The sequence below is a fragment of the Apteryx mantelli genome, chromosome Z (assembly GCF_036417845.1).
Source record: "Apteryx mantelli isolate bAptMan1 chromosome Z, bAptMan1.hap1, whole genome shotgun sequence".
NCBI classification, from domain to species: domain Eukaryota; kingdom Metazoa; phylum Chordata; class Aves; order Apterygiformes; family Apterygidae; genus Apteryx; species Apteryx mantelli.
In genome coordinates this window covers 61,877,401-61,891,095 of record NC_090020.1, presented here as the reverse complement: position 1 = coordinate 61,891,095, position 13,695 = coordinate 61,877,401, and the positions used below count along the sequence as shown (strand labels likewise).

At 43.7% G+C, this 13,695-nt stretch overlaps 1 protein-coding gene across 3 annotated transcripts in view; it reads left to right on the top strand.

Annotated features, from left to right (window-relative positions):
- HOMER1 (homer scaffold protein 1) overlaps window positions 1-13,695 on the top strand; it is a 116,009-nt gene that overhangs the window by 23,432 nt on the left and 78,882 nt on the right. The window contains exon 1 of one of the 3 annotated variants that reach the window (XM_067315528.1): window positions 1,465-1,511. The exons of the other annotated variants lie outside the window; for them this stretch is intronic. Within the exon in view, the coding sequence (XP_067171629.1) occupies window positions 1,507-1,511 (5 nt within the window). The 5' untranslated portion in view covers window positions 1,465-1,506. Of the gene's footprint in view, window positions 1-1,464; window positions 1,512-13,695 lie in introns of those variants that run through there. 3 annotated transcript variants of the gene reach the window in all.

Sequence of the window (13,695 nt, the reverse complement as noted above, 5' to 3'; positions counted from 1 at the left end):
GGGGACGCCCGCGCCGCGCTGCGCCGCCCCGGGAGGCTCGGGCTCGCCCCGGCGGCCGGGGGCGGCGGCGGGGCCGAGCGCGGCGGCGGGAGCGCGCGGCGTTGCCGTGGAGACGGCGCCGCGGGGCGCGGGGGGCAGCGGCGGGCTGCGCGCCACCGGCGCCCCGGGGAGGCGCACGGAGGCGGCGGCGCCGCGCGGCGCCGGGCCCCTCTCCCCCCGCCGCCATTCCCTATTATAGAAGCGCTTCCGGCGGCGTGGAGCACTCTGACATCATCCCCCGCAGCCCGGTGACGTCAGCGCCGGGAGCGGTGGGTGACGCCGGTGCGTAGGGGAGCGCGGTGACGTGTGCTATTTAAAACTCCTCGGGCGGAGGATGGAGGCAGAGCGGGCAGGTGCCGCCGCGAGGAGGAGCGGGGCGGCCGCGTGCGGCGGCCGCGGGGGACTGTAGGGCGCCAGGCGAGCGCGGCGCGGCGGGGCGCTTCCCCGGCAGAAGCCCCGGGACAGGGGCGCGGGCTAAGCGCGGCGGCGGCGCCTGCCCACCGCGAGGGGACGGGCGGGCGGTGGCGGAGGTGTGAGGCGGAGGCGCGGGGTGCGAGCGGGCAGTGGAAGCGGCTCGGGGACGCTGGAGCAGCTGGGCGCCGCCTGACGCGCGCTCGCTCCTCCCGCCCCCTCCCGTCCCGTCCCACCGGCGGGGCTGAGCCCGCGGCCCCGCCGCAGAGGAGTGCGGGGCTCGGCGGCCTCTCCCGCCGCGCCCCAGGACGATGCCCTCCCGTTCGCCGCAGGAGAAGGCGTGACGGCGAGGAGCAGAGCCGCCGCCGCGGGAAGGAGGAGCGGCGCCCCGCATCTCCGCAAGCGGGGGTGGGCGGGCGGGCTGATCGGGGGAGCGCGGCCCCTGGTGCCCGCGGGGACGCGCGGCCGCAGCCCGCCGCTCGCCGTGATCCTGATGCCAGCGCCGGCGCAGCGGCTCGCTCTGCCTCCTCGGGAAGATGCGTCGGTGCCCGCCGCGCTGCCGGCGGGGGTGCTAGGGCGAGCGGCGGCGTGGAGCTCTGCGCGCACCGCCAGCCCCATCCCGCTCCGCCTCTGAGGCGCGCGGAGCCCTCGGCGGCCGCCCAGCTCCGGCGAGAAGCGCCGCAGCCAGCCCCGCGCGGAGGAGGCGGCAGCCGCCCCGTCGCCCGCAGCAAGGCAACGCCAGCGCCGGAGCCGCCGCCGCCCGCCGGGGCCGGAGCCGCTGCCTGCGGGCGCCCAGCGGGGCCGGCGGCCATGGGAGCCCGGCCCGCGGGGGGCGCTGCCTAGGGCGCGGGCGGCCCCGCTCGGCGCGGCGGCTGCGAGCCGGCGGCGCGGCCCCGGCTCCGGGCCTGCGCGGCGCGGCGCGGCGAGCCCAGCGCAGCGGCCCGCCGCCACGGGGCTGCGGAGCTGCCGGCGCGGCGAGGCGAGGCGCGGCGCGGCGAGGAGCGCCCCGGGGACGCGGCCCGCGCGGCACCGCCGGTGCCCGGCGCCCCGGCCGCCATGGGGTAAGGATGTCGCGGGGCCGCCGCGCGCGGGGGCAGCGCGGGGAGCGGGAATGCTGCTGGCGCGGGTGGCGCGCCCGAAGCCGGCGGAGGGAGCGGTGCGCGCCGCGAGGGGGGCACCGCGCTCTGCAGAGACTCGCCCCCGCCGTGGCCGCGTCGGGCCGCTGGAAGAGCCGCCGTGCCTTCCGCATCCCCACCTGGGAGAATCTTCCCCTGATCTTCTAGGGGTGGTCAGTCCTGAAACACCTGCTTTGAGCTCAGTGTGACATGGTGAAACTTTGGAGCAGCGAAGACTTGCTTTAACTCTTACGGAGTCTTCAGAGGATATAAAATAAACCTGTGAATTTCTCAATATAGTGAAGAAGGCTTTTGTTACAGAAATCTGCTTTATTGTAGGTCCCCTAGGTAACCTGGGTTTTCCATTTGAGGTTTTAAAAAAACTAGAATGGAGAAATTTTTTTAAAAGGAAGCTGATTGCATCTAACTTAGTAGACATCAGAGTGACTTAGATACTCGTGAAAACTTTTCACAGTTGTGTTCTTAGTAATTTTTATAGTGAGTTGATGAAACAAACCCTGCTACCGTGCTTGCCTGATAACCCTTGAATGGAATGGAAACTCATCCATATTCAAAAGCAGCAGAAACCCAGTCATGATTTGGCTAACTACAAGGTGGAGGCAGATCCTCAATGTATTAACAATTTCTTAACAATTGTTAAGACTTCATTACATTATTCATATAAACACATGCTTCAAAGTTTAACATTTATAATTTATGTCTCTTGTATTTTTGGTCATTCAGGAATTTGTGAAATTGGTACACTAACCTGGAAGTGGAAAAAAATATATATATTTTTTTCCTCCTCAGAAGCTATTAAAGAGACTTTGATTTCTCAAAGTATTAACTTTCTTAATTGCAGGGCAACAGGAGCTGGGTCCTTGGCTCCATCCTAGTCACCAGGTCACACCATACAAGCTGTAGGAAGGAATGACTTCTTAGGCTAACTTTTATTCTACTGTTGTCTCTTCTTCCATACGAAAAAAAATTCCAAACAGAATAAGCCCAAACTGTTCTTAGCTTGCAGCCATCTACGTGGAGACAATATTCAAGAAAGTGATAATGTGGCATTTCAAAAGCCTAAATGACAGTATAGTATTTATGGGATGTACTCTTAAAACTGGTAAGCAGACATAGAATTATATAGCTTATTTAATTCAAATAGTGGAAAACATCTTGTTTATTTCAAATTGGTATTGTGTTAGTTAAGTACATCTTATTGCTAATACTGAGGAATTGTTGAAGAGTAACAAGCTTCTTACTTTCTCTAGAATTAAATGCAGCACTTCTAGAAACAAAACCTGACTTATAAAAAGGAAAGATTCCATTTCACAAGCTCCAGTACTTCTGGTTTTCTAGTGTGGTAGCTTCTTCACAAACAGTACAAATCAGTATCTGTGTGCAGAGGGAGTAGAAATGCTCCTAAATACTAAACGTCTATTAAAAAAAAAAAATCACTGCAGAAGTAGCGTCAAGTTGTTGTAAGATACTCTTTAAGCAGTATCTTACCCATTGAGGTCAGGAAGGCAAAACTTGCTGGCAAATATTTTGAAGAGTCTTTAGACAGTACACGTTGGGATATAGCAATATAGAATTTCTTTACAGACCATCTTTTAAGGAGAATGACAAAATCAGAACTGTAGGTATGTGTTACTAATAAGCTGTCTGCTATTTAACTGTGAGTGTGTCTGAGCCAGGGTAAACACCAGCTCTATGGATCTCTCAGTTGAGAATGGGTCATTTGCTAATGTTCAGAGTAGAGATCCTATTTCAAAAGCTATTTTGTGTTAGCATCTAAATGCAGTTGCCCATGGATTTCAGGGTATTTAGACAGCAAGATATACTAGACTCTTAACATTGTAGTTTAGAAAAAAAAAAATCTTCTGATATTCTACCAGGTTCTTTAAATTGAACCCTTTAGAAATAAGTTGCACAGTGAAATGCTGGATAATCCATGTACTTGGCCACACGTGGGTCAGTGTACTGTACTCACTATTTAATAGGTGCTTCTGTCCTTCATAAGCTTGTAAATTGAGCTTGTAGTACCTGGCTGTGTGAAGAGTTTACCTATTCCAATAATTAGAACACAAAAAACTTGTGATGAGGGAAAGGAAATGGCTTACCAAAGTAGCAGTGGTTTATTTAGTCTTATGTATTATGTTCTGTCAGTGTCGTTCAGCCTGTTCAGCTCACTGAATACTGTGAGGCAAGCAAGCTAATCATGTGCTGTGTATATGGTGAATACCAAACTGTGGGTGACTGGTCTCTAAAACTGTACTGCTGTTAAATGTTTATTTTGAGAAACCTGAAGCTTCACAATGTTGTATAGGGTCCAGTAGTTTAGGAGCAGTTCTTGTTTGTGCTGTATCCCTTATGTCTTTGGGTTTCCCTCTTATCTCGCAGGAAAAGGTAAATGGGACAAACCTCAGGGACTGTGCAGACCAGACACTCTAGCATAAGATGTCCACTTTTCCTCCTCTACCTGAGCTCTCTCCTTCTTTCCCAGTTCCCCATCCCTGTTGCATAAAGAGAAATTCTTATCATGAATCACTGTCATGTGATAAACCCATTTATTTGTGCAGGCCTTTCTGTTGGGTTGACAACACTGAATATAGTGTTTTTCAGCAGGAAAAACATTGATTTTATGTAAATCAGAAGACCTCAGTATCTTCTGTCCTAGTTCATAACATGAGCAATATTGAGCAATACAAAATTTACTGCTGTTGAGCAATTAGAATTTTCTGAGCAGAAGTTCGATTATATTAAAAAATCTTGAAGAAATAAATCTTAAGTAAATGCACTCAGAATGTGTATTAGTAGTCCAGATTATTCTCTTAATGCACACAGACCAGAAAAAACAACATGTTGAAAACTGCAATCCGTTACCTTACTTTACTGATCCTTGGAACTATTTCTAGTTCAGTCAGGGGCAGAGGAGTCGGGGATTAATATTTATGGGTTATAGTATAGTCATTGCTCAGACTAGAATAAATACAGTATGAAGCTGCACAGCCGTGAGTGCTGATAAGGTTGAGAATCTGGTGTTCTGTTAAATTTAATCTCCTGGATTAAGTCCTGGTTTATTAATGAGTAGTCTCTCCATAACTGCGTTCCTTAATGGCCTTTTATGCTGTGGACAGATGTCCAAATTTACCTTACTAGTTTTTCCCTTTGCTCTTGCTGAATGATCAAGGCATTACCAAGTAAAAGCCTCTGTAAGATGTGCTTGTCTCTGTCATGTCATGTTAATCAAGGTGTCTTTATAAAGACTTTAGCTACTCTTTACTTTTGTTGGACTATATTTAGTATGTTATCTTAATAAAGATGGTTATGATATCTGTCAGTTTGAGCTGACAGAATGCTAGGATTCTTAAGTTGGCTAGAGAATATTGTGGAACTTGGATATTTTAGGATGTACTTATTAGGCTTGTAGTTGCCTAGAAATATGAGGGGTGGCAGTTGAGGGGAAAATGGCTGTTACTGGTTGGTCTGCTACTCTTACAGTTGTTGAAGGATAGGGCGTTAGTCAAATGCGTTTATTTAAAACATATTCATGATGTAGGAAGCCATTTTAAAGAGAGGACAGTAGAGGTGTAGGAGAACTGGGAAATCATGATGATTGTAAACTCTAGAATGTAATAGCATTTACAAAACCAGTCTGAAGCTTTAAAATGAAGTGTGAAAAGCTATTTTATTTGCATGTGTAGGATAGATGAATTTTGCTGTGGAAACTGCTATGTAGAAGTACTTTCAAGAATTCACCTCTTGGTTCACTACCTGTTGACTTCCTTTTTAGATCTTTCTAAACCAACATTTAGTCCTTAAAATTTTCAGTTGTCTTTCTCTAGCTGGGTAGCAAGACAGTGCTGTAAAGCTGTTGGTGTCTAACACTATAGAGCTAGGAGCCAGAAGCATGATTAACAGCTGAATTTGACCTCACTCAAGTTCTTCAGCCTGGCCTTTTCTTTCCTGTACAGATTAATGATGCAGCTCTAGCTTTCCTAAAACTTCCTCTTAGAACAGTCCCTTATGTCAGCTGTGCTTCTCTGACACAGAAATGTTGCAGATAATGCAGCAGAAGGTATGGCTTCTTGGCAGTAGTTTAGTGTTACTGGAATTCATGGTCGTTTTGCTAACTCAAGGGTAAAATGAGGCACTTACTGGGGGTGGAAAGCTATGGCAGCAGAGTAGTTTACACTATCTTCTGTGGCAGTGTGTAGAGTGTAACAAAAAGAGATCAACATTACTTACTATAGATAACACCTGCAAAACTTGATTATCTGAAAAATTGCTAAATGGTAAAGTGTAAAATCTAGGTATTTATATGAATCAGCTTGAAATGCTTAATAGAAAACTGTCAGGCAGTAACATGTGGAGACCTCTACCATGCTTAAATTATCTACTGTCACAGTGGTTTTATGACCATGAAATAAGCATGAGAAAACTGAAACAGCTCTTTTGGCCTGGCAATGCATAAACCAGTCTCCTGAATGACATGGTGGTTGGCCTCTGTGCAGATTCAATAATGGTATTAAAATTGCCTTAGGATTGCAATTGATCTGTTTCCATGTTGCCACGTATTGTAAAGATTGTATAGACCACCTCTTTTGGTGAAGTCCTAGCTCTGCGGAAAATTGGAGTCCTTCTCATTCATCTTGAGATATTTTTACTTTGTCTCAAGACAAACATCAGATGAATGTCTTGTGCACGTGTTCTTGTGATGTCTCTCTCCCAAATGATGTTTGCCCTACCCCAAGCCCATTATCTTGCAGGACTCATAACCAGATGTCATGCCAATACTTGAGGAAATATGTAGTCTTAAAGCTATAGAGACTGTAATAATTTGTAACAATGTAAATATCAGTTCTAATCAAGGAAAGGCAATGCACTTAACTGTGGTAATGAATAAAAGTAAATAGAAGAAGTTAGAACTAACCTAGGAGCAAGATACCACTTTTATGAAAGGTTCATTGGAAAATATTCATTATTGTTTTCTTTTAAGACTGTAATTTGATTTAAAACTCTTAGCTGATCACTCTTTAAATCAAAACTGTTCAGATCTATGTCTATGCATCAGTGTACTGCAAAGAGAAAAGCATTATCTAGCGATGTAATACTTTTTTACTAATAGTTTCTTATTAGTATAGGTCCCTGGGACATGTTTTTCGTGGTTTTCCAGTGTATTCCAGATCAATGACTGACTAAGCAATATGAACACTTCTTACAGACTAGAAACTTAGCTTTTTCAGTTATGTCTAACTTCAATTTCCCACTCACCCAGTTATCTTTGATTTTTTTTGAAGTTGTTTAGGCCTACAGTAAGTGTCAAGGGATGATGGCTCTTTTCTTTCAGAAATTATGCTTTGAGACATCTGGTAAGGGAGTGAGTGTCGTGTAGAGACACCCAAAGAGACTGAGACCTGGAACTTTTATTCATGGCGGGCATGGTTTGGATGTCCTTTATATATGGAATTTCAGCATATTTTGGTTTTAACAATGTGCCTTTCATATCTGAGACAACTCTGCTCATTCTCAAGAGAAAATGAGCGCTGTGTGTTTAAAATCTCAGGCTTCCACATGTGTGTGGTTATAGTCATAGTAACAGGAAACTGTGACAATGGATGTGGGGACAAACTATTCTGTATTATTAAAAAATAAAAATAAAAAATAGAGAACTTGTTCCATTCCATCTTTTTCTTAAGATACCATGCTAGGTAAAATGTGTATTTAAAGGCCTTACTTATGTGAAAGCCTTCTGCAGAAAAACTTCTGCAAGAGCATGCTTGCTAGTTCAGGGTTTCATGCTATTCTCCCTGCAAGGCTTTCTCAAGTGTGTTCTGCCCTAAAGGTAAGGTGCAATGCATGTGGAAACATTGCACTACTAAAAATCAGGTTTGTGGGGTTTGGGTTTTTGTTTGTTTTTTTTTTTTTCTAATCTTATTCTGATAGTAGATTTCTTCACCTGTTCTACTGTGAGTTTCTTAAATTTTTGTCAACAGCTGAGCACTTTGGGATCCACCAAAATTAGTATTGTGCTCAGGACAGGCAGGTTAAAGGGGAGAGGATAATAGAGGGACCTGTGGTTTTATTCCATCTGGGCCTTGCACATGCAATGTTGGGCTCTGTTGCATCTACACAGAGCCCTGGTAGTAGTATTAATGTTATCTGCTTCATTCTGTAAAGTAATGGAACTGTGTTTGAATACTGTATTGATTTTTCTGGAACTGCATCACAAATATGCTTCTGGCAAGACGCTGCATTCAGACATATTTTCCTGGTGGCCAATATTGGTGAATGCCAGTCATCATTAAAAAACTTAGTCTAGGAAGACACTGTTTAAGCTTGCAGTAGATCATGCTGGGTTGCCAGATACAAGCATATAATGCCACTTCCAGTATCTTCTAGTGATTTTTTTTTTTTTTTAAACTATAGATATCAAGTTAGCTGACTTAAGCAGTCAGCATGACTATTTTTGACTAATGGTTTTTACCTGACTAAAGAGGAAGGAACTTGACATGCATAGTTCCTCTCAGGTTTTTCTTCTTCCTCCATATACTGCAGACTGTTTGCAGGCACTATTTTGTCCACCTCCATGGCCGTATTCCACTGTCAACATCTTGATCATCAAGTTTTAAGCTGACCCCCACACTCCCATCACCACCACCAAAAATAAGCAGGGACAGCAGAAGGTGAGAACTGCTTTTCCTGTTAGTCTTACTGCAGCACAAACCTTTGACTGCTCAGTGAGCCAAATGAGTGCCGTAACCTAGCTGACTACTCAGCTGTACAAATACTTGGGTTGGCACAAGCGAAGTATCATTATAGGTGGATTAGGCTACCTTTTGATACAGCAGTGCCCGTTTATCCAGGCAGGAAGTGCTCAAAAGAGGAGGAGGAAAAAAAGAAAAAAACCAACAAATCATAGCCATGCCTGTCCTAGTTTGCTCCTCAGTTCTGGAGCTGAAGTCTGGAAATTTTTATCTGAGACTCCACTAGGTTGAGTCTCTCAGCTTGTTGAGAAGTGGCATTTTTTCCCCACTTCTGTCTTTCATAGTAAAAACCATAATAGGTGATATTGTCAAAGTTCCTGAATTTGGCTTTTTCTTAATGCTTTTAAATGACTTATGCCTCTCCTGGTATTCTGTAAACAGAATACTATAGTCTGGAATCCATAGTTAATCTTGAAACTATTCTTGTAACAATGTATATAATGAGGTCTGCTGTTAGTTTTGAAGACTGAGGAATGACCTTTAAATGGTCAATACTTAACAGTGAAGTGTTGGTGAAATAAATCATCTTTGACATGTGTTTTCACGATTCCTACTTCTCGTGCCTGTAATCTTCAAATCACTTGTATTTGGTGTTTAATTAAGCTGCTTTGGGATGTAAATGTGAGCACTGGAAGTTCCAGTTAAGTAAGACCACCAAATGTTTTGCATACCTGAGTAAATATTTTGAAATATAGCTTTCTTTAAAACCTGACCTTGCTACGGCAAGTGTTCTGTAAGTACCTAGTAAACCCTGCTTATTTCTGGCGACTTTTGTTTCAAATGTGTAATAAGAGTAGGACTTGATATCTTGTGTTTAATATCTATTCAGATATTTATGCGAAGGAGTGGGGGAGAGAAGTGTTTCTGTTTCTTGGCTCCTATATAGTTTTGAATGTTTTGAGCCCTACCAGTTCATTCAGGTGCCATGTGTTATGGAAACTATTAGGCTCCTGGCCTCCATAACAGGGTCTGACCCTAGGTTCCCACTGCGACAGAAGTTCAAAGTCAGACTGGAGAGAAATAAAATTTAATGATACGCGTGCGGTAATTACAGCTCGAGCTGGGTGCCTCCGAAGAGGGACCCCAAACAAAGAAATCCCTGGGCAATTATACCCTTACAATCTAAATTCCCCACCCCTTAAGCGACAGTTTGGACCAATAGTAATAGTTAGGTCTGGGGTCTTCCCCTTCTTCACTGGGCCCCTTCATTGTCTCTAGGCAGGCTGCTGCTTTTCTTATCTTCAAGGTTGGGTACTCCTGCTGTCCGTGTAACTTCTGTATCCCTCCAGCTTGAGCCGGCTCTGGGGCCCCCTTTTACTTATCTAGGTAATAATTCACAGCTTGAGGCCTAAGGCTTCAGCAAATTTAGCTACTAATGCTAAGCAAGTTATGCTAAGCGATTAATTCTAGATAGCTTCAGTCCGATATTCTCTAACACCATGTAAGGAAAGTAGTTCCTGTTCATAAAAAGAGGCGATATTTACTGAAATAACTAACTAGCTCTTAACAAGCAGGTTGCTGGTCTTTGATCAGATGCTTTTCTTAACTGTAGCAGCATGTACTTGTTGCCTGAATATTTTTATTAAATTGTCTTATTAAGTATAGGTCTTAAGGTAGGTAATTTTAATCACCTATGGATATTGATAAGAAAATTCCGGTTTTACTTGTCACACAAGTCATTGAGCCAGTACTTCTGCACATACTGTATGGGGCATATTTTGTTGCTTGGTTTGTCAAAATGCTAGGCAGTGTCCTGAAATCTGATTTTGTTCTGTAAGTACACTTCCAAAAAAAAAATAACTTGCATGTGGGTGAAGTCCTGATACCTGCTGGATAAATTGGGGTTAGAACTACAGCCATTGTAGGTGACTTTTCTGAGGTATAAACTTATGTCAAAGTATCCTTTGCAAAGGAGGTGGTAGCTAGTTCCAGTGCAGCTAACACGTGATACTTTATCTTTACTAGTCTCTGCTGGTGCAACCAAAGCAAGAGGTTGAGCAGCCAGTGAATAAATGTTTCTTTACATTGACCAGTCAGCAATACCCAAAGGTAATACTGATACAGCTGTTGTACTTCCAGCATGCTCCAAGGATTGTTCCTCTTCCTTGTGTCATATTCATCAGTGAGGCAGTCCAGTCCAGACACGACTGCTCCTCTCCAGCAGTCAGGACCCATCCCCGTGGCACAGTAGCTGGCATAATCCCTTGGTTGACATTTACTGCGTGGACCTGTATACCTATGCCTGCATCAGCCTCTGTAGCAGGCTGTGCAGGCATCATTTGCTCCATGCACAGTGTGTGGTTTGCTGGTGTGTTTTAAAAACAGCGTGCCCTATATGCTTGCTGTGACAGAGTCTTGCCATTACTTTGGGAAGTGGCGCGACAGAGCACAGCATGTTGTTGGGGACACAGGATTCAGAGCCATCCTAGGGCAGTGCCTTTAGTGATCTGATGAGCGAACTGCTCTGGAGGCCTGTCTGGGTGTCCTGCCCTAGAAAGAGTCTCAGACCCTATCTGGCATCCATGTGGTGTGAACAAGCAAGGAAATGGAGATCTGTTACTTCCAGTAATGGCTCAATATAAATGCAGCTGCTGCTTCCTAAATTCTGTAGCATTTACTAGGCTGTAAATTATCAAAAGGGAGGGACTTGCTGGCATGGTAACAGCATACTCAAAGTGAATTAAAGAGGTTTTATAGCTCCTGCAGTGCTCGGTGGGATGATTCAAATTGATTTGTTAGTTATGAATATAAAATTAATTTGTTTACCTTTCTAGGAATTTAATTCAATTCCTTTATACAAATGAAATAAACCAATTCTCATCTTGTGGTGTGGACCAATGATTCCTTTTGAAACTTAGCATGCTGCTGTAGCAGTCTGGAAGGAAATGTGAAGTGTTTGAAAATCAGTTGATGGTGATAATGATGAAATGAAAGTTTATTCAGTCTGGTTAATTTTTCTTGCTCCATACATGAGTTCTAATACTTTCACTGGTGTTGATGAAAGTGTAACTTCTACTTTGAGATGTCTGCAGTCAGGTTGTGATAGAGAGTTCAATATGTGTATTTTTGAGTGTTAAATGTAAAAGCTTTCAGAACCAACTGGTAACTGACAACTTCTTAATGTTAAAGTTAATGTTTGTGGGTTTTTCTAATCTGGAAATGAAAGGAATGGCAAGTGCCAAGCCTGCTAGAATAAAAAGGATTTTCACATGTAGAATGCATATAAAAATTAGTAACTTGGAGATGAAAAGAAAGGTGAAGTGGACTTCTTTGTGGTGAGAAGTGATAAGAAGGTTTGACTGTTTCTGTATGAAGATGTACAAGGAAGCAAATGGAAGGTTAAAGCTGATAAAGAGGGTAATGAAAGGAAACTGGTAAGAAGCGTTACAAGAGCAATTTGCTAAAAACCTTGGTGCCAAGGGAGGAAACCTTCTTTTGATACCAAAATACAATAGAGAAAAATTCCAGGTGACTCATAATAAACAGGGAACATATTTTTTTTTGTTTTTTTTTATATTGTGAACAAGTTGCTGAGAAATTTATTCTCTGCTGCAGTAACTGAATTTTGTCAAAGTACTTAGCAAAGCTAGGATTGGCATTAGTTTATTTGCTCTCTAACGCAAAGATGATCTGAAAAAACATCAGTTAAACTTTATTTTACCTTAGAATACTCATTTTTAAGTATTACTACTGTTTACCATGTAATTGCTGATTATCTCAGTTGAAACAATTAATGAATTTATTCTATGATCTTATCATCCTTCTGCTTCTCTTCTGGTTCCAAAATCCTCATCTGTCCCTTTATTGCCAAATACTCCATCTTTGTCTCTGTTGCCACCTACCTATGAAATACATCTATCAGAACAGAAGTTTTTGTAGGAATGATGAGACTTGACAGAGTGTACAAAATCACATTTAATGTCAAATAAGAAAATACTGCATTTACATTGCATCTTGAACTAGTCAGTGTTTTATGAACTTAAGCTAATGTAGGATTACCACTCTAACTTCAGTGCTCTGCATGACCAAATGCTTTGCTTCCAGCATGTCCTAGTGCAAACCCTCCCTTCTTGGTTCCTTCTTCCTACAGTGACACCAGTCAATGGTGCTGAAGGATTTCATGATGGTAACTGAATTGATCTGACCAAACTTGAGAACGGTGTGTTGATTTTTTTGGACAGTCTTATGCTTTCATGTCAGGAAAAAGCAGTGGTTTTCTGTCTTTCAATTGTTTGAATGCACTGATGTGCTTGGCATTTCTACCACTGCTGTCTTATGACCCTTATATCCCACCAAAGAATATGATTAACCTCAAAGAGTCTTCGTGTGCTTGCAGTGTGCTGTTCCTTCCCATCTCTGCCTCAGTGACAACACCAAAGTGGCCCATCTTGTTTGGCTTAATTCTCACTTTGTTCAGTCAGCATCCATTGGTCCAGTTACTCATTTGGCAGTGGCAGTAATTTCTCATACACTGAAAATAGTTTTGTGAAGCAAACCAGTGAACTTTAGATCTTGGGGAGTCCATGAACTAATTCTAGGGTGTTTGTGCAATGTGACAAGGAAAATGTGCCTGATTGCAAAAGATTTGTGTTCTAGAAATTGCAGTAAACCAAAAATCTTGTCCTAGTGGAACCTTTCTACTCCTCTGGGTCCCTGGGGGAGAGAGCTCTGCTGTGCCTGCTTTTTACCTGCTCATGAAGCAGAGCACAGAGTTTTGGCTCACCAGCAGCTTTTCTGGATCCCAAGGCAGCTCTGTGCTCTTATTCTGGAGAGAGCAGTGCTTGTTCTGCTGTTACAGTTTTTTATTATTATTTTTTTTATTTTCCTACAGCTATAGGTTCTGAAGACTGTAGTTAATGTCCCTCTGTCTGCTGAAGACTGTAGATATTGTGAGCTCCTGGGGTGAATTCTCTGGGTTTTAAAAATCATCAGTTTGATTGTTGAAACTCAAGTTATTCAAGGAGAGGAAATTGTCTTTTTAAATTCAAGAAAATTTGGGGGGAATGGGAGCAAACATAACTTATTCATTGTATTACTGTGTGTTAAATTGCTGTGCTAAGTAACAGTAGAAGTTCAAGCTTAACAGTTAAGCTGCTTTGTTCTCCATTAAAATATTTGCATGAATGGTGTAAGAGCAATCTGACTGATACACAATGCCATTGCATGGGACATTTTACATGTAGATTGCAGAGGAAAGACTGCCTCTATACAGAGATTATCAAAGAATAGGAGGGATTAAACAAAAACTGGTTATCAATTGCTTTTGGTTTTTTCTAAACTTTCTTTGCAACAGATATGAATGGCATTATCTCTTCCCTTCCTACACTGTGCTCTTTAAAGTTCATTCCTCTCACTTGTCT